General features: G+C 39.9%; 1 protein-coding gene across 2 annotated transcripts in view; it reads right to left on the bottom strand.

Moving 5' to 3' along the window:
- sema3c (sema domain, immunoglobulin domain (Ig), short basic domain, secreted, (semaphorin) 3C) overlaps nucleotides 1-21,017 on the bottom strand; it is a 108,538-nt gene that overhangs the window by 12,519 nt on the left and 75,002 nt on the right. For both annotated transcript variants that reach the window (XM_077499127.1, XM_077499126.1), the window contains exons 5-15: nucleotides 20,770-20,889; nucleotides 20,413-20,503; nucleotides 19,635-19,754; nucleotides 19,422-19,564; nucleotides 18,971-19,085; nucleotides 17,288-17,357; nucleotides 15,789-15,933; nucleotides 15,145-15,367; nucleotides 11,704-11,792; nucleotides 1,618-1,659; nucleotides 1,368-1,525 (exon numbers count right to left, since the gene is read on the bottom strand). In XM_077499127.1, the coding sequence (XP_077355253.1) occupies nucleotides 1,368-1,525; nucleotides 1,618-1,659; nucleotides 11,704-11,792; nucleotides 15,145-15,367; nucleotides 15,789-15,933; nucleotides 17,288-17,357; nucleotides 18,971-19,085; nucleotides 19,422-19,564; nucleotides 19,635-19,754; nucleotides 20,413-20,503; nucleotides 20,770-20,889 (1,316 nt within the window). The remainder of the gene's footprint in view (nucleotides 1-1,367; nucleotides 1,526-1,617; nucleotides 1,660-11,703; nucleotides 11,793-15,144; nucleotides 15,368-15,788; nucleotides 15,934-17,287; nucleotides 17,358-18,970; nucleotides 19,086-19,421; nucleotides 19,565-19,634; nucleotides 19,755-20,412; nucleotides 20,504-20,769; nucleotides 20,890-21,017) is intronic.

Genomic DNA, 21,017 nt, shown 5'->3' with positions numbered 1-21,017 from the left:
TTTACACCCCTGTTTTAAAACGTCTATACCAGGGGTTTCCAAGTTCGGTCCTCAAGAGCCCCTATCCAGCCTGTTTTCCATGTTTCTCTACACTAACACACCTGATTAATGATCGGGATTGTTATCAAGCTTCTGCAAAGCTTGCTGATTAGCTGATCATTAGATTCAGCTGTGCTGAAAGACATGGAAACATTGAAAACAGGCTGGATAGGGGCTCTCGAGGACCGAACTTGAAGACCCCTGGTCTATACAGGTGATAGGGAATGGGCCGACCCATGAATGGTGAAAATCCTGATGTCCATTGAAATGCATAGTGGAAGAACAACAACAACAACAAAACATCTAACTCAAAGAATTCTTCAAAAAAATTGCCAATAAACGTTTAATATCCATTTTCCACATAAAATGCACAGAAAATGAGGGGAAAAAACAAAACAAAAATAGTTTTAAAATATAGAAATATAATAAAATCCATCTGGGAATACATTAAATAAAAGAGAGAATGATGTATTTAAAACAACCACAACCAATTCCGCTTAGTTTAATGCTAACAAGGCTAACTGCTAGAATTTGTCTTGCAGCGTTATTAGCCTTTAAACAAAGGATCTTTGAACACATAAGGCCTCGTTATACTTGTGTGTTAGGCTCACGCAGAGACGTTACGGTGGAGCTCCGCTCGTGCGTTTGCCTTCATACTTGTACGCAATACACATCGGCGTCTGCACTAGTTTCACTCCAAGTCGGGCTGTTGCTACGGCTGGGATGCCACAGAGTGGAGATTCCTCTTCATTTTATGACCAATTCAAGAAGTTCAATTCAATTCAGGAACATCAAACAAAGCCGGGGGAAGAGCAAGCTCATCACTGTGGCAATTATTTCATGCCAATTTGCACCAGCGTCGGCCGTAAACTCTCCAAAATGCAACAGCCACATGCTTAGCCAACACAGTTTTTGTTTGGTTTGTTTTGTTTTTCCCTCTCGTCACACGCACATATCAACACGTACAGCCATGGTCTCCGGGGCAGGAAGTGGATTTGCGCCACCGCCAAATACAAGTTGCCTTCACGGAAACTATCTGGGCGTGGGGCGGGGAAAAAGAAAAAAGCTGTTTACGCCATCGAATGGACCAATCATGAGCGAGCTACGTCCCACCATCTACGGAGTTCAAGGATTGGCGACGTGTGCGCCGCACCTGGCCACGAGCTACGCGGCACTTCAAATTCATGGCTCGCGTAGATCATGTGATCTACGCCGGTCATTAACACAAGAGCAAACGCACAAGTATAAACCAGGTTAAACAATACAGTAACATGTAAACTTTCTAACAAGACCCACAGGAATCTATTCTTGATCCTCTGTATTTTCACCTTTTGCCACTGGGGTAGAAACGCGAGCATCGGACTCCGTCCCAGGCGCAGTACGGGTCTCTGGCCAGGCAGCAGTCGGCGCAGGCCGAGCCGTACGCGTGGCAACGATGCAGTGACACCTGAGACACGCCCACCTCCGAGCTCGCGTACACTTGTTGCTGCAAATATAAAAATAAAAAAAAAGACGTTGGAATGTCACCAACATTTGTCACCAACATTTCAAGAGCTGCAACAAAGTCAAATGGCTTACTTTCTTTGAGGAGATCCTCAAGTTGGTCACCGGGGTTTGCTTCTGCGGGGGAAACAAAATATTGGACATTTTTATTTGACATTCAGGAAGTGGAAACACGCTCGGCGGCGGTTTTAAATAAAGTAGGACAAGCCACACACACACACGTTCATAATATAAAGCTGCAGCCAGAAAAACAAAAAAATAAAAAATAAAAAAGTGCTCCAGTTTCAAATCCAAATTCAACAAAAGACTTTTGGCTATTGTAAAGCTGTTCCTAATATTGTGGAAGGAAGGAACAACGGATTAGTGCCAAGAGAATAACATCAGACAATGACAACAAAGTGCAAAAAAATGCATTTGTCAAATCTCATCATCTCATCATCTCTCATGTGTTTTTTTGACTAAAGTTGTAACGTTATGAGAATAAAGTCCATCTATTTAAAAAAAAAAAATCTAAACATTGTAGTTATTGATAAAAATGTTACAAAATGTTGAAAAAAAAAAAGGTATAAACAAACATAAGGGGAAAGTTTTTAGAAAGACTGAATAATCATAATCTCTTTTATTTTTTTAATTAATTTTTTTAGACAGTCTTGCAAGTCATTTAAAAAAGGCATTTTTTTTGTTAGGATCAAGCTGAAACCTTTTGAGAATTTTTCCTTTTTTAATTTTTATTTTATTTTTTTTAGAAAAAAGTAAAAGTCATGAAAACTTTTTTCTCCCAAGAATTAAAAAAAAAAACAGAATTAAAAGCCAAAATTAAGAATAAAGGACTACTTTTTTTTTTACTGCTTAATCTTACAAGGGTAAAGTTAAAAATACAATTCAAGAAAAAAGTGTAGTATTATGATAATTGAGGTATTTATTTTTAAATTAACTTATTTGGTTTGAGTCAAGAATGTAATCTGTCATGAGAAAGACAATGTCACCCCCGTGTTAAATTTAGCACCATCTAGTGGTGAACTAATCATTCATTCATTAAAAAAAAACTCACTACTGATTTCAAGTCAAGTCAAGTCATCTTGATTTATATCGCTAAGGCTGTCACAAAGCGCTGGGGTGGGGGGCGCTGAGTCCCGTGATTGGAGTTCACGCAGCTTGTCTCCTTCTGGTTTGCTCTCACTAGCTTTGACTCCATTCTCCTGCTAGCCACTCTGGCTAACACCTGCTCGCTCACTCGCTGCCGCTCACCAGGCTGCTCACTCGCTCACGCACTCTTCTTCTTCTTTCGGCTTTTCACGCCAAATTATCATGAATAGAAATTGCAAATTGGGGTCCTCTGAGGCACCAAAATCATTGTATTCTATTAGTTCACCACTAGATGTCACTAAATAATACACTGACCCGTTAATGAAAAAAAAGTTGTTTTCAGAATTAAAACTTTTTTTTTTAATTGAGAAAAAAAATGAATAATTTCTGTACACCTTTTTGCCTAAAACCACTTCATTCTCATAATATTAGTTAGGACTTTGTATGTCAACAAAATACAACTAACAATTTTCATTTTCACTGAACATTACAACTTTTTGTTGTTGTTGAAAAAGGACTTTCTTCTTATGAAGTATGAAGTTTCAACACTTTTTGCACACCTGAGTATTCCTCCCTTTGCGAAATTCTGAGGAGACCATCCTTGAAATGCTATAAAAAGCATTGTGACGCCTTCAGGGCAAAAACAACAAGCATGTTTCTTGAGTTGAAATTTGCAGACTTTCCTGACGTGTTTCCTTGCAACAATTGAAATTGTGCAACATAACATTGACGTATATAATTTTAGTTATCTATGTAGATTCATGCCCCATCCCTGAAAAAGCCACCTGGTTTGGCCCAAATCTGCTCTGACACATTTTCCTTTCTTCTGACCTAGCAGATATATGTAGGGGTTTTCCGATCACGTGTGCTCTGGCTGGCCTTGAAGGCATTCTGTGAGATAGGGGTTTTCCGAACACGTGAGCTACACGTGCTACATGTGAGTGAGTGAGCCAAAACACCAGCTGCAGCCCATAAAAATGTCTTGTCCACAAGATTTATGAGCAGGAAGGTACACATGAGCTTGCGTAACCATGAAGTTCATGCAGAGGTCAGCTTTAAATTAGGCCAAAGGTGGCGAGCCTAAGTTTACGTGGAGTAACAGTGCCCCCAATGGTCACAAAATAGCACTGCACCCAGTACTGCATTTTGTAGTGACCCAATGCCGTTAGCTACCTTAAGATGTTACGCCCAAGGAAAAAGTTTGGGGGTGGACTCTAGACAGGCTTTATAAACCAGTGCATCCCGTTGTCCAACGGATTTCTAATCCCTTCTGGCCAGAATATATGTCTTGTTTTGTATGTCTGTGTCAAATAAATCTTTTTGTCTGCAGCTTGAATCTCGGCCCGGCACTCTGTTACTTTTTTCCTTCTAGATGCTGAATTGTTGAACTTCTCCTTTAAAGCGAATACAGGCAAAGACTCTCCTTCCAACACCCGGGATGCATAATATACGATCACTCTTGGAGAGGGCAATCGGAGCCGCCCGCGTCCCCCCCCCTTCCCGACATATCTCCCCTGAGCGTCGGCCCGGCGGGAGGGTGAAGACGGCCTCCGCCGGGACGAAAATCTCGGTCTGGCCGTCTGCCTCTCGTCCGGGCCGACGAAACATTTTGGTGCCCGTGACCAGGATTTAAAAGAACCGGAAAAGAACAGGATTAAAGATGAGTATAATTAGATTAAAAAAAAAAAAATTTAAAAAAAAAAAAAAAAAAAAAAAAAAAAAATATATATATATATATATATATATATATATATATATAAAATTTTAATAGTTAGAGTTATGCATTGACTGTATTAAATTAAGATTGTAATGTGTAGGGCCGGATTTAAGATGTACACAATGCATGCATATTTTGTCTAAAAGCTTTAGTGGATGAATGGCTATATTGTTTGTCTTCGTGTTGTTAAATGTAGAGGCAATTTATGCTCTTGTTACGAGCACGGCTTAAGATAAGTCGACAGTGTGAATGTTCTGTTCAAGATGAACAGATAAAACTCTTGTTGCGAGTGCGGTTTAAGATGAGCCGATAGTGTGGATCGTTTGCAGGACGCAAAGGGTAAGTCCACGACGGACCGTTTTTTTGGATGTGTTGTTTTAAAAATCCCAGGACGGGTCGTCCAGGTGGACGTTGTTGCAGTTGTGTGTGCCCCAAGAAGGGGAGGTCCAGGACGGGCTATTTATCATTTTTTTGTTGTAAAAGCCTAAAGGTTAGGCTTCTGCTCTAGGTGAGCTGCAGCTGTGTGTGCCCCAGGAAGGAGAGGTCCAGGACGGATCATTTTTTGTTGTAAAAGCCTAAAGGTTAGGCTTCTGCTCTAAGGTGAGCCACAGTATTATTGTTTTAAAACCCAAGACGGGTCTCGTCCAGGTGGACGTTGTTGTAAGTCCGAGATGGACTCATTGTGATGTGAATTTGACTGGTAACTGAGCACCTGCTTGGGTTAAGGTGACCCTATTTTTCGGCCTCAGGGCAGGCCGAGAAGCATTGTGCTAAGTGTGTGAAATCCGGGTGGGTTTCTAGGTCAAGGAAGACCTTATTTTTTGTGTGTGTGTGTCCAAGAGCCTTGGAGTAGGCTAAAGAAATTGTATTGAGCCAAGTGATTGCAGTGTCCCCAGCCAGGAAGGTTTGGGTCATTAAGATTGCTGTATTTCTGACTATAACACCTCAGGACGAGGCTAGTTCAAGATGAACTATTGTTGTAGTATCTTTTGGTCTGTGCTTAAAAAGCATGCACCGCTGGCAGGCAGCGGACTTTTGTATAAAAGGTGAATTGTCCAGGATGGACAATCAAGTAAAAAGTTGATAGTTGGAAGTAAGTTGCAGGGTGTTGCATAATGGCGTTTGAGCAAAATTGAAGGAAAGTGTGCAAAGGGGGAGAGATCAGTGTGCATGGCACGGGGTGAGGGGCGAGGAGGTCAAAAGGTCGATGCGTGTGTGTGTGAGCCAGGTTGGTGAAAGACTGAAGAGTGTTTTTCTGAGTAGCTGGTATTGAGCAGGTCATGTTAAGGAAGGAATGTGGGATAGTGGGAAAAGTGTCGAAAAAAGATTTGTGAATCACATTGTGAATTGTTTTGTGGGTTGCGTTGCAAGTTGGATGGAGATGTTTAAATTGTTGTGTTTGTGCTTTTGTTCCTTTGATTTAAATTTCTTTTCTTTTGTAGGCTAACTGTTTTTGGGGAGTGGGTAGGAGGAAGAGGATTAGTCGCTGATGTGGATTGTTGGTGTGTAATTTTGATTCTAGGCTTATCCGGTAAACAAGAAAAGAAAGAAAAAATGTTGACAGTGAAAATAAAAGGGAGAGAGGACAGCTATCGTAAAGGAAGGATAAATAATGTGAAATGTTAGTTGGATGCCGTTTTGAAGATTTATGAGAGGCTTTGTAGAAATTAAGTAAAATGAAACAAAGATTTGTCCATTGTGGTAGTCTTTTTGATAGATGATTGTCCAAATGGTTTAATTTGATTGTATAAATTAAATTGAAGATGTAAAAAAAATGTACTTTTAAATTTTAGATATTGATAGGGTCCAAAATGGGGAATCTTAAGAGTAATATTTGTAACGTAAGTGAGGAATGATATGATGTGAGAGAGAGAGAGGGAGAGAGGCGGAGAGAGAGAGAGAGAGAGAGAGAGAGAGAGAGAGAGAGAGAGAGAGAGAGGCGGAGAGAGAGAGGCGGAGAGAGAGAGAGAGAGAGAGAGAGAGAGAGAGAGAGAGAGAGAGAGAGAGAGAGAGAGAGGGGCGGAGAAAGAGAGAGAGAGAGAGAGAGAGAGAGAGAGAGAGAGAGAGAGAGAGAGAGAGAGAGAGAGAGAGGCGGAGAAAGAGAGAGAGGCGGAGAAAGAGAGGCAGAGAGGCGGAGAGAGAGAGAGAGAGGCAGAGAGAGAGAGAGAGAGAGGGAGAGGCGGAGACAGAGAGAGAGAGAGAGACAGAGAGAGAGAGAGAAAGGCGGAGGGAAGGGGACAGCAGAATGAAATGATAGTTTATGCTTGAGTATATATTTAGAAATTATTAATGATGAATTTTGCAGGAGTCGCTTTGAAGGATAATAGGTGCTGAACCAAATGAATTGAGAGGAGGCTAAGTTAAATAGCAGGAAAAATAAAATAAAGAAAATATAGCATTAGATTGATAGACTTGATGGAGATGATTAGGGCTGTCAAACAATTATATTTTGATAAAATCGATTAAATTTAGTGGATTGATCCCAATTCATCACTTAATTAAGGAGCTTTTTTTTTTTATTAGATTTTTTCCGCCTGCCAAATTTGAAGAGCACCTGTTATGTGTTAATTTTTGAAAGTCTCGTGTTATAAGTATGTATTCAACATTTTTTGATCCACTACACATGCTCATTTTTTTATTCAGTGAATTGTTTTTATAATCTAAAACGAAGAAGAGAAAAATTTCTCCAATGTTTTGACATAAACAAATTATCTGAATGTCAAAGTTATACAAAAAATACAAAAATATATATTAAATGCTTTACGGTTAATGCATGTAGTGGTGTTTATTACTTAAACATAATATGTGCTAACTTTGACGTAAACATCTGTCATAATGTGACTAATCTGATAACTTTTTGTGATTATTTAATTAGTTCACATTTTAACCTACAGCACTAGAAATGCTACAAAATATAGAATAATGTAATATTAAATGACAAGTATATCTTGGTCATCCACAATGAAAAGACTGTCATTGTAAGAGTAAGCCTACTATTTTTTTATTTTATTTTATCCCTATATGGGAACATTGTACAAGTCTTTGGCCATTGAAAGATGCAAAATCCTGGTGTCGACCAAATCTCTTCATAAATGGAACAATGGAAGAGTGACTCCAGTCTGGAAAAACTCTGGAACAAAGGAAGACTTTTGTTGTGTAGGGGGGCACAACGTCACACACAGGACAATGATGAACACCTGTTATGTGTGATTAACTGTTTTTGAAAGGACTTACAGTTACATCCTGAGCAGCTTGGATGAACAAAAACTGGACTGGCTGGACAAAACCCGAGCATGGATGGACACACTCATGAAAGCTCAGAGGACAAAACCGTTGAACAATGGTTGGGAGACAATGGGAGGACGCATTAGATAAGTGGGTATGGATTGTATGGTGTTACCATATTGAAGGAATTTTTTTAATGATTAAATCAATCATCATTTTAGGACAATTTATTAGAATGAATAGAAAATAAGTGTGGATGGTTAAGATATATAAGTATTGAAATTTGTGAAACTCTTTTGTAGCTTATTGAGATGTAATAACTAAGAAAAATTGGTTTAATTAGGTAATTTGGCTGTATCGTTTAGACTATGAGAGACTACTTTTATATTATTTAGGCTTAATTCAATTTTATATTTAGATTTAGCTGTTAAAATATTGGAATTTTTGGAATTAATGATAGTGGTGATTCCGACATACATTGGAGATACAGATTTAGCTGTGTTAAATATATTTATATATTGCAGCTATTTAATGGAGTAAGATAAACTATAGCAATATTTTGCACCTTATAGAACTTAGACGAAAAATATGCTGAAATTAGTAGGTCAAATTGCAAAGACTTAATTGAATGATTGAGGTTATAAGTCCCTTTTAACACCTTTATGGATAAAATAGTTAGAATTTGAAGGTGAACTTTTTAAATCTATATATATTAAATATAGTGAGATTTCTACTGCTAAACAGACCCCCCCCCCCCCAAAAAAAAGAGACACATAGGATTAAACAAATCACCTGAGTACGTTTGAATTTTATATATAGTTTGGATATGTCCAGAGGAGGAAGAGTGAATATATTGGAAGATATGAGTTTTTAAATGCCAGGTAGGAGATCTAGAGGAAGACCAAATGGAAGAAGTTAAAGAGGATATGAAGGTAGTTGGCGTGAGAGCAGAGGATGCAGAGGACAGGGTTAGATGGAGGCAACTGATTCGTTGTAGCGGCCCCTAAAGGAAAAAGTTAAAAGAAGAAGATGTGTAAAATAGTCAGATATATGTCGTAGAGTATACCTTTGATATATGTTAAATAATTTGGCTAGAAGAGATTGTTGCATAAGTAAAGGACCATAATAAATTGAAACTGGAGTGAATACTTTGTATCTGGATAAAAAATAGTGGTAAAAGAGATGTCTGAAGTAGTATGATATTGAATCAGCATTGAAAAGCACTACAGTGGACAAATCTGATGTTAGTGATTCTGAGAAGAAATACGAGGAAAACGAAGTTGGAGTATTCGAGCTATCCTTGTTAACATTTTGTTTAAATTAATTGATTTTTTTTACATAGTCTGTGATGACGACAGTTAGAAAAGAGTAACTTAGGATAAGTTTAGTTTGTGAAACGTTAGGTTTGCAAGAGCTTCGTGGGGAAGATGAGTAAAGGGTTGATGTTGAAAAATGTGGGATAGTATTCATATTCATGAGTGAAAGGGGAGCTGTGGGGTGTAAATGTCTGATTTAATTCTGTGGTTATAGCTCCAGTATGTGGGTGTATTCTTATCTGTATTGGAATGTGAGTATCTGTTGTGATTTGTGAGATTGTTTGTCTGTGAAGTGTGTTGTTTGTTTGTTTGTTTGTTTACTCACATAAAAAAAAAAAAAAAAAGAGTGAGAATGAGAAGAAGAAAGCAGCTGCAGGCGCCTATGGGAGTAGCGAACAATTGCATGCACAATATGGCCATGATAATTAGTACAAGTAAGGGTGTTTGTGATCACAATATGAGAGTAATTGCCTCTCACCCGTAACTGTATATTTTCTGACTAGTCTAATTGAGTATAATGGAATATATGCTAGACTGGTCTTGCAAGTCAGAGATCTTCAAGAACCACCTTCCAGCTTTGTGTATCTGATCTGTGTCTGAAATGACTTCTTATGGACTGATTTCAATTTACCATTGTAGATTTGTTTGTGTTGCAATGTGTTTTTGGTGTAGTAAGTAAATGAGTGCTTTCAGGTTAAGTTTCTGTGTTTTCGTGAGTGCCGATCCCGAGCCGTGGACGGTAAGTTGGTTCCAGTCTGAGTACCAGGAGTCTTCTGGTATCGTTTGTGTTGACACATGACGTATGTGTCAAAAGGGGGAATTGAATGTAAGTAAGGAATTTTTTTTTATTTTTTTTTTTATTATATATATATATAATTTTCAAAATTTTACATAGTTCAACCGATTGGGAAAAGTTCTCATGTTTGATTTTTGTCTAGGGGACTTGGTGATAGCAGCTGCTGAATGGCCCGAATAGCAGCCCGTGATACCAACTGTGAGCCCTCAACTGACTCAGGTGCAATCAGCCGTGGGCCCCAGCCACCTCCAGCGCAACCACCAGCAGCCCTGTGCGGAGGTCCTCAACTAGCGCTCCCTTCAGCGCCTGCACCGTCGTCACCTCCAGTTCCTGCTGAGAAGTGTTCAACTCCAACCAGCCAGGAGCAGCCGCCAAACAGCAAACGTCTACAGGACCACCACCAGGCACACCTTTTTGACCACGACCAGACCCTCCACCGCCAGAAATGCCACGCCCCCAGATGAGCTTTCCCCAAACCCCCACCAGGATCACTCACCTGATGCCCCATCCAGCAGTCCCCTTATAAAAGGCTTGACCCCAAATCTGCTCTGACACATCCCTTCTTCTGATACAATCAGACATCACCAACCACATTTTCACAATACACTGTTCTTATGGGGCACAATAAGCCCCGGGCAGCGCAAAAATCATAATCAGCCGGACTGTACAGATTGGGCCTGAATATTTTGACTGATGATTGGGGCAGCATGAGCCCTGCCCTAAGAAAATTGAAAGCACTTCCCTTACTGCCCCACCGATCGCCGCAGTTGAACTTTGAACATTCCTACCTCATCAACATCTGGACATTTTTAGCATCATTTTCAGGTTTTTGCCTCAAAAGAAAATTCTATAATAGCTATGCTCTGTGTGTTTTACCAGTGGATCCCATTTAATTACAATTTTTTTTCGAAATTATTGAACTTTGATGCACGCATATTTACTGGGATTAACACATAGGTGGGACCGTGTTTGACATTGATTGTTCATGATGTGTTTACATCATGAAAGGGAGGAAATGACGTATATAATTTTAGTTATCTATGTAGATTCATGCCCCATCCCTGAAAAAGCCACCTGGTTTGGCCCAAATCTGCTCTGACACATTTTCCTTTCTTCTGACCTAGCAGATATATGTAGGGGTTTTCCGATCACGTGTGCTCTGGCTGGCCTTGAAGGCATTCTGTGAGATAGGGGTTTTCCGAACACGTGAGCTACACGTGCTACATGTGAGTGAGTGAGCCAAAACACCAGCTGCAGCCCATAAAAATGTCTTGTCCACAAGATTTATGAGCAGGAAGGTACACATGAGCTTGCGTAACCATGAAGTTCATGCAGAGGTCAGCTTTAAATTAGGCCAAAGGTGGCGAGCCTAAGTTTACGTGGAGTAACAGTGCCCCCAATGGTCACAAAATAGCACTGCACCCAGTACTGCATTTTGTAGTTGTCCAATACCGTTAGCTGCCTTAAGATGTTACGCCCAAGGAAAAAGTTTGGGGGTGGACTCTAGACAGGCTTTATAAACCAGTGCATCCCGTTGTCCAACGGATTTCTAATCCCTTCTGGCCAGAATATATGTCTTGTTTTGTATGTCTGTGTCAAATAAATCTTTTTGTCTGCAGCTTGAATCTCGGCCCGGCACTCTGTTACTTTTTTCCTTCTAGATGCTGAATTGTTGAACTTCTCCTTTAAAGCGAATACAGGCAAAGACTCTCCTTCCAACACCCGGGATGCATAATATACGATCACTCTTGGAGAGGGCAATCGGAGCCGCCCGCGTCCCCCCCCCCTTCCCGACATATCTCCCCTGAGCGTCGGCCCGGCGGGAGGGTGAAGACGGCCTCCGCCGGGACGTAAATCTCGGTCCGGCTGTCTGCCTCTCGTCCGGGCCGACGAAACAACAACATCTCTCCCGGCCTTCATCTCGCCTGCCCATCAACCCCTCACGCACCCTCCTCCTGCTCCTCCCTGCTTGCCTTTCATTTTTTTGGGGTAGGAGAAAAACAAAAGCATGGGCATCCGACCTGAAAGACTTGCAACTCCTCCAGGATGAGATGGTGATGCAGGGACTGATTGGTGGGCAGGGCCATCACCTTCTGGATGCTTCCCTTGTCTGCGGAAAACAAAAGAAGAAGAAGAGCTCAGTTCAGTTAGCGAAAAACGTCCTCGAATGACGACACGCGCTCGGACGGTCGGCTGTTTGTCAACAATCCGGCCTGAAGAAACAAAAAGTTCAAACGGTTGGGAAGTGCAGACAAAAAAAAGGGCGTCGCTGTCTTCGCCTCGCAACTATTGCTTTTCAACAAGACAATCAGGTTTTTGTCTCGAGAAATTTCACATTTTAAGAAATATAGTCAAAAGCTGACTGGAATAAAGATGCATTTTTAGAAAAATTAAGTCTTATAAAAAAAAATAAATAAAAAAATAAATAAAAAATAAAAATGAAGTCCAAAAAGGACGTAGACAAAAAAAATGCATGTTCGTAAGACAATAGTTGATACATATTTTTCCCTCTCGTAATATTCTGAATGTTTGGTTCAATACAATAAAATACGACAATTTTTTGGGGAGAGAAAAGAAAACTGATTTTCCCCTGAAAAATCAGACTCTAATACCGTTACAGGTATATATCAAATTTGAATGTTCGAAGAAATACAACTTAAATCTTGGAATATTGCAATTTGTAACGCTTGATTTTTATTTTTTTTTATTTTTTTTTATTTATTTTACTTTTGCATATTATTATGAAGTTAAATTCTCAAAATATACAACTCTAATCTCAGAATGTTTACATTTTTTTAACTTAAAAATTCTACAAAATTCCAACTTTTAATTCTTGAAAAAAAAAAAAAAAAAGACAATCTCGTACAATTTTGACTTAAATCTAAAAAAACAAAACAAAACTTTAATGACAGAATATTCCGACATAATCTAAAATCTGAAAATTAAAAATAGCATTGTAACGTTGTCTTACTCTGATTTTTATTTAAAATAATTAGTCTTTTAATTTTTGGGGAAAAAAAATACTTGAGTCTTACAAAATTTGATTTCTCTAAAAGAACAACAACAACAAAAAAACATCTTTAATCTAAAAATATTTACTCTTTTATCCACCTGGAAAATATATATTTTTATTCTCATAAATTTGTCTGGCAACTAGTTCAGGGTGTAGCCAGCCAGCTGCCTGAAGCCGGCTGGGATAGGCTCCAGCACCCCCGCAACCCTTGTGAGGAGCAAGCGGTTAAGGAAATGGATGAATGGATGGATGGATAAAATTGAGACTTTTTTTCCTATTAATATGCAAAACTTTTCCTCGAAATAAGAAATATAATGTTGTAAAATTACAACTTTTTTTGCCCAAAAAACTCAGGTAAATGTGCACTCTAAAAACAGTTGTGTCAAAAGTAACATGGACTGATCCACTTTATGGGACCCAACGTTCTAGTTTGTTTTACAGTGGCATGAAAAAGTATCTGAACCTTTTGGAATTTCTCACATTTCTGCCTAAAATCACCATCAAACGTGGTCTGATCTTTGTCAAAATCACACAGATGAAACAACAGTGTCTGCTTTAACTAAAACCACCCAAACATTTACAGGTTTTCATATTTTAACAAGGATAGCATGCAAACAATGACAGAAGGGGGAGGAATAAGTAATTGAACCCTCTGCCTAAGGATACTTAAAGAGCAATTGAAACCAATTTTTACCAAACAATTTAAGTCAGGTGTGTGCCCAATCACTGATGAGTGGCTTAAAGCTTCCCTGCCCACTATAAAACACACACCTGGTTAGAATTGTCTTGATGAGAAGCATTGTCTGATGTGCACCATGACTCGCTCAAAAGAGCTGTCGGAAGACCTGCTATCAAGAATTGTTGGTTTGTATAAAACTGGCAAAGGATACAAAACCATCTCTAAAAGTCTGGATGTTCATCAATCAACAGTCAGCGAAGTTGTGTACAAATGGAGAGAGTTTGGCACTGTTACTTCCCTCCCAAGGAGTGGCCGCCCACCAAAGATGACGCCAAGAGTTCAGCGCAGACCACTCAGAGAGGTAAAAAATAACCCTAGAGTGTCTGCTAAAGACTTACAGAGATCACTGGCACAGTCCAATATCTCTGTGCATGCATCAACTATATGTAAAACATTGGCCAAGAATGGTGTTCATGGGAGGACTCCACGGAGGAAGCCACTGCTGTCTAAAAAAAACATTGTGGCTCGTTTAATGTTCGCAAAAAGGCACTTGGGCACTCTACAGAAGTTTTGGCAAAATATTTTGTGGACTGATGAAGCCAAAGTTGAATTGTTTGGGAGGAACACACAACGTCATGTGTGGAGGAAAAATGGAACAGCTCACCAACATCAACACCTCATCCCCACCGCGAAGCATGGTGGAGGGTGCATCATGGTTTGGGGCTGTTTTGCTTCCTCAAGGCCTGGACAACTTGAAATCATTCATGGAAAAATTAATTCAAAAGTTTATCAGGATGTTTTGCAGGAAAACCTGAGGCCGTCTGTCAGACAGTTGAAGCTAAAAAGAGGATGGATGCTGCAACAAGACAATGATCCAAAACACAGAAGCAAATCGACTTCAAAATGGTTTCAGAAGAACAAAATACACGTTCTGGAGTGGCCAAGTCAAAGTCCAGACTTGAACCCCATTGAGATGCTGTGGCATGACCTCAAGACAGCGATTCATGCCAGACATCCCAGGAATCTGACTGAACTACAGCAGTTTTGTAAAGAAGAATGGGCCAAGATCAGTCCTGATCGATGTGCCAGACTGATCTGCAGCTACAGGAAGCGTCCGGTTGAAGTTATTGCTGCCAAAGGGGGGCCACAAAATATTAAATGTGATGGTTCAGTTACTTATTCTTCCCCCCTTCTGTCATTGTTTGCATGCTATCCTTGTTAAAATATGAAAACCTGTAAATGTTTGGGTGGTTTTAGTTAAAGCAGACACTGTTGTTTCATCTGTGTGATTTTGACAAAGATCAGATCATGTTTGATGGTGATTTTAGGCAGAAATGTGAGAAATTCCAAAAGGTTCAGATACTTTTTCATGCCACTGTATACAACAAAAATGAGCACATTTTTTCACCCAAGTAAAGGATGGGACCAATAATTCTGAGTTGTTTTACACACAAAAAAAAAAAATTCTTGAGTCAAAGATGGGTGAAATTGATCCAAGTGGAGGATTGATCTCAAACTCCAGTCCTCGAGGGCCGCTGTCCTGCATGTTTTCTCGGCTTCTCTCCTCAAACACAGCTGAATCATATAATGAGGATCATTATGAGGTTCCTGAAGAGCTTGCTGATGAATCAGGTGTGTTTGAGGAGGGAAACCTCGAAAACATACAGGACTGCGGCCCTCGAGGACTGGAGTTTGACATGAAGTTGAGGATTGGTCCATTATTGGCCCTAGTGTTTTTTGGAGTGTGGGTGAAAGTTGCAAATATCTTACCAGTTCCCAGGAAGAGGACTTGGTAGTTTCCGTCGGCGGCGGCCACCTGGTCCACGGCCAACGCCGTGTATTTGTAGTCAGCGCCGGTGCGGACCACCAGGGGTCTCCTGCCCAACGGGTAGATGGGCTTGAACATGACCGGGTGATTGCGCACAAAGTTCACCACGTCGTCCGGGAATTCTTTGGTGGTGTGGATGTCGGGTGTGAACGCTCCACCTGGGCACTGGACAACACGGAACATTTTCTGACCATTTTGGAGAAAATCATACACAAATGCCATCTTTTTTACGATGAGCTATTTTCCTGCAAAAGCTGCACCACAAACTTCAAAGTCGCAAAATGATGCACAAATGAATTACAATAAGAATGAAACATTTTGCACCAAATTCAACTAAATCTTGAATGAAAGTAGATTAAGCCCACATTCAACCCTCAAAATAAATTATACCAAAATTTACACACATGAAAATTGGTTAAAAAAAAAAATGATGATGCATTACTAACAAAAGTTGAACGAATTTCTACAAACATTTTTTGAAACTACATTTTGCTGTTTTCTACGCAAAAAAAAAAAAGGAAAAAAAAAAAAGAAAGGCATTGTAGTGTTCTAAATGCGACTAAATGAATGGAAGAAATGAGCTGACCGTTCCGGGTCTTGGGTACGGAATGCGTCCCTGGAAGGGCACCCACTGGAAGTTGGGCCCGTCTCGATGCGCAAAGGGCCCGTTGAAGACCGTCAGGATGTCGGCCATGTTGTATACGCACACCGCCGAGCCTTTGAACACCGAGCTGCACACAAACACATAAAATATAAATATATAGACGAATCTTTTGCCTCCCAGTTCTGAGGACTCCGGTTCGAGTCCAGGCTCCGGCGGGTGGAGTTTGCATGTTCTCCCCGTGCCCGCGTGGGTCTTCTCCGGATACTCCGGTCTCCTCCCACATTCCAAAGACATGCATGGCAGGTTAATTGGGTGCTCCGAATTGTCCCTAGGTGTGCGTGTGAGTGTGGATGGTTGTTCGTCTCTGTGTGCCCTGCGATTGGCTGGCAACCAGTCAAGGGTGTCCCCCGCCTGCTGCCCAGCGCCAGCTGAGATAGGCGCCAGCAGCCCCCGCGACCCTTGTGAGGAATAAGCGGTCAAGAAAATGGATGGATGGATGGATGGATGGATGGATGGATGGATAGACGAATCTTCAAAATTGCAAATGTTGATTTAAAAAAAATGTTTTAATGAAGCAATTAATTTTAATCAATCACAATGAATCGCTTCATGAAAACGTTTTTTGCAGCAGGTCTCCGCGGACGTTTACGGTTTACGTTGAATTCCGAGCGTCAGAGTAGAGCGGGGGAACAGAAGCGCATTGTTCCAATTGGATTTGGCCAATAATAAGCAGGAAGGAGGTCTAGCATGCCGACTCAATTAGCCATGAAAACAAGCGGATCAGGTAACGCAGCCCCAACGATCAGCCACGCTGAAACAAGAGCCGCTCAGACAGAAGCAATCAAAAGCGCACGTGGCAAGTCAAACGCCAGCAAATGCGTAAGCAAGAAATATCGGGTCAATAGGAGACAGTTGAAGTGAATAATGAACCCCCTACAGTAGATATGCGCTATGAATCAATTACTGAAGGCTAGCCATTAGAAGTACAGCTATGATAAAGCAGTATTTACAAAAATCAGTAAACCTAAAAATTCAGTTTTCTTCTAATTATTGAAGCACTACAAACAAAAAAACTGACTAAAAGTTACTTTACTTGAAACATAACTAATAATTAATCCAACATCCAAGTCATTTTTCCGAACTTATGAAATATTATGAACAAAATTATTAGTAACCATTTTTCAGTCCACCCCTAAATAAGAGTTTCTTACAGTATGAAATCCGACAAAATTTGCTTAGGGGTATGTATCTTTTAGCAAAAAGAAAAAAAAAAGTAATAAAATAAAAGTGTTTGGAAACAAAATGATGGGAAATTTGCTGAAATTATGACAAAAGCAGATATAAGAACCATTGTAAATGCATAATAATGTCGTGTTGTGTGGAGATTGTATATATTTAAAAAAAAAAAAAAAAAAAAAAAAAAAAAAGTGTCTTATGCGGAATGCTCTGGTGAAAGTAGAGAGCCAGCATGGTCTTTTTACCTGGTGGAGGTGAAGACTCCAAACACCAGCAGGCTTTTGGGATACTCGCTTTCCAGCAAAAACACACTCTCTGCACATAGGAAACACAAAAACATCTTGCTCACACCCAAATTGCTGCCAAAAATCTGCAAAAGTTCATGACAGCGCCACGCATGTGAGTGTGCTTATTAATAACCCAGACAAAGTTTCACAGGCTGTGATTGGCTGGCAATCAGTCCAGGGTGTCCCCCGCCTACTGCCCAGAGCCAGCTGAGATAGGCGCCAGCACCTCCCGTGACCCTTGTGTGGAATAAGTGGTCAAGAAAATGGATGTATGGATGGATGGATGGAAGTTTCACAGGGAGCAAGAAAGGAAATGTCACGGCAGATGTGAAGTGCGGGAAAACAAGCTAAAAAAAATTACATCATTACTGGATATGAAACAAATAAATAATACTAATAATAATGAGAATAAGAAGAACAATGAAGATTAAGTACTGTATTTACAAAGTTTAAAAACCAAAAATGATTAAAATAATGCAAAAAAAAATTAAACAAATCTAAATTTAAAATAATTCATATTTAAAAAATAATACATGGACAATACTTCATCTATAAAAAAAAAAAAAAAAAAAAAAAAAAAAAACAGGAAAATTAAAATAAATACAAAAGAATGGTGGTAGACAACACTTTAAAAACCAAAATAAATAATAAAAAAAAATACAATAAAGTTACACATCTCAAATAAAAAACACATATTAAAAAATTCAAACAAAATGTATAAAATAAAAATACTTAAATATAAATACATAACATAAAACAGAAAATAAATGTGTAATTTTTTTACATGGACATTTTATATGATCTTGATTAAAAAAAATAAAAAAAATATTTTTGTAATAAACCAAATATAATGATATACTGTAAATCACACACAAAATATCATTGAAAATAATGCAAATACATAACCTAACAGCATAGTTGCCCAAGTCATATTTGAACGTTGTCACGCCGCCACGCTGGTGGCGGTTCATGCTTTTATTTTATCAGTCATGTTTCCTGTTTTAGTTTGAAATTCTAACTCTCCTCTCACCCCAGGTCACTTGCCCTTCCTGCCGCTCACTAATTACCGGTCCCCGCCCATGATTATCACCACCTGCCACCAATCAACCCACACAATAAAAGCCATCTGCATTCTCCCCTCCGTTGCCGAAGTGTCACATCTCAGTGCATGGAAGCGTCCCACAGTCATCGAGTCCTTGTTCCCGTTGCCTTGTCGTTTTGCCTTGTTTTTGTGCCTTTTCCTCCCCAGCAGAGCGCCCTTAGTTACCCCTTGTGCCTTGAGCCTTTTTTCCTCCCTAGCGGAGCGCCTTTAGTTGTCCCCTGTACCTTTTGCCTGTTTTTTCCTCCCCAGTGGAGCGTTTTTAGTTCTCCACTTTTTGACTTCCCTTTCTCCTCTCATTTTGAGAGGAGACAGCTGTTGACCGGAAATAAACCTGTTGCCTTGGTGGCCTACCTTTATCCTGCGTCTGAGTCCTACCTCTCCTTGTCGTGTCAAACGTTTTTGGAAAACAAAGAAAGAATTTTTTAGCGAATACATTGCTCTTGTTTTTTTGATGGATGAAGTTAAAAACGAGTAAGACAATGATGCTCTTCCAACTCAATGACTGTATGAGTTGTTGAATTAGCGTCGGAGCGACTTACCCAGTTCGTCAAAGTGCGTCTCTGTGCCGTCCTCCTCCACAACGGAGCAAACCATCCTGGCCTTGAGGAAGGTGGTCCACTTGTTGACCAGACTCCGCTGGCCTCCCATGTCGCTCTGCATGACGACAACAAGCAGGAAGGACAACAACAAGTCGTTCATCTGCATACGTCACTCCATAACCTGCAGCCCATATATGCGCTTGCCGAGGTGGGCGCTTACTAGTTTTCAACAAGTATGTGCTGCTTTCAAAACACCCTTTTCCTTTCATCGCTCAGTTCCATTACATTTGGCACATTGCATTTGTTGAATTACACTTACAAAAAAACAAAAAAACAAACAAACAAACAAAACAAAAAACATACAAGTTTCCTCCTGAAGCATATCAATTATACATGTTGTTTGATCAGTGGTTTGAGCAGGTCAACTTGCCGACAAGAAAGTTTAACTTACTGGACATACGCGTGCCACCATGCTGTGGATGTTCCTGGTGTTGCCGCTGTTGTCCGTCAGTCTCTCGCGGAAGAAGAAGTAGAGTTTGGCGTCGTTGGGGTCCGTCCCGTCTGGGATCAGGTGGGCGTCCACAAAGATGGGCTCTGATTCAAACAACAAGAAATATACATCAACGGACATTCATCAGATTGATAGGCGTCCCGCCTGGCGTACCGCTGAGCCATTTGGAATTGTGCTGGTCGGTGCGCACGGCGTTCCTGGTGGTTAGGCTGCGGAAGATGGCCGCGTCCGTGCCCATGAAGTCGATGTACATGCCCGAGAACAGCTCCTGGTCTGAAAACGCAACAATTAGTAGGAGCACGCCAACCTCCAACAAAGCTTCATTAATTGTTGTCACGTGAAAAAAAAAAAAAAAAAAAAACACATTTCAATTTCAATGAATGGAAAAAAAATCATAATAAAAAAAAACATCAAATTAATTACTGTACAAACAAAAAAACTACAATAAAACAAATCTATATAATACATAAATGGCAAAAAATATAATACGTGAATTACTGTGACAAATAGTGACAAACTAAATTTAGAAGTGAAAATTGGAATGCGATTTAAAAAAAATGTTAAAATTAAAAAAATACCCCCCAAAAAAACAAAAAACTAATAAACATACAAATGCACACAAAAAATAAATACACATTCTATATATACTGTATAAATATGTATTTAAAAAAGAATAAATAAATGAATTAAATGCAAAAGTAAAATGTGTAACATACAAAAGTAATATTAAACAAATATAAAACAAAAAAAAATTAATTCTGATGAAAAGCAAATTTATCTACAGATCTAATGCATATTTTTTTCTTATTGAATATTTAAAAAATGTACAATACATAAATGATTCCAAAGAAAACCAATCTGAATACATTTGAAACAAATATTTTGACAATATACAAGTGCTTATGTGATTGTGTGATGATTTGCGACCTACTGAGCATAACGGAGACGGTGTTGACCTGCGGGTTGAAGGAGCACCTCCCTTTTCCCGACTCGGACCTGGAGTCAATGTGAAATATTTGTTCCTGTCGCAAAGAGAGCCATAAGGAGGCAATCAATCGCACACAAATGACTTGTTGAGCCATTTTTCTTTTTTTTCTTTTTGTTATTGTCTTGACAGAAAGCTGCAGGAAAAAATCAAATCTTGGCTTTGAGCCCCCCCAAATCCTCCTGACACGCCCCGGGAATGGCGACGGCTTGGTTGCCACGGTAACAACCCGCACCATCTGCTGCCTCTCCTCAAAAAGTGACGCAGGGTTTCTTCGCAGGCGGTAGTAACGGGGTTTCTCACCTCTGGCCGGCGCCCCCTGTTAACGTAGACGCAGACGGGGCTGTAGGCGCCACTTCCGCACATGAACAGATGCGTTCGATTGTACGGCTGCACCACACGGATGAAGTTGCCGCAGCCGTGCTGGCAAGAGACAGAAAACACGCAAGAAGGGGCATGTATCAGAAGAAAGACTGAAAGTATTCTCTTAAATAAAGTGTGAATAGAACTACAAAATCATATATACATACTTAAAGCTGCAGTACTGTTAG

The sequence above is a fragment of the Festucalex cinctus genome, chromosome 16 (genome assembly GCF_051991245.1).
Source record: "Festucalex cinctus isolate MCC-2025b chromosome 16, RoL_Fcin_1.0, whole genome shotgun sequence".
Lineage (NCBI taxonomy): Eukaryota > Metazoa > Chordata > Actinopteri > Syngnathiformes > Syngnathidae > Festucalex > Festucalex cinctus.
The sequence above is the reverse complement of the archived record's forward strand: the minus strand, read 5'-3'. Positions and strand labels throughout refer to the sequence as shown.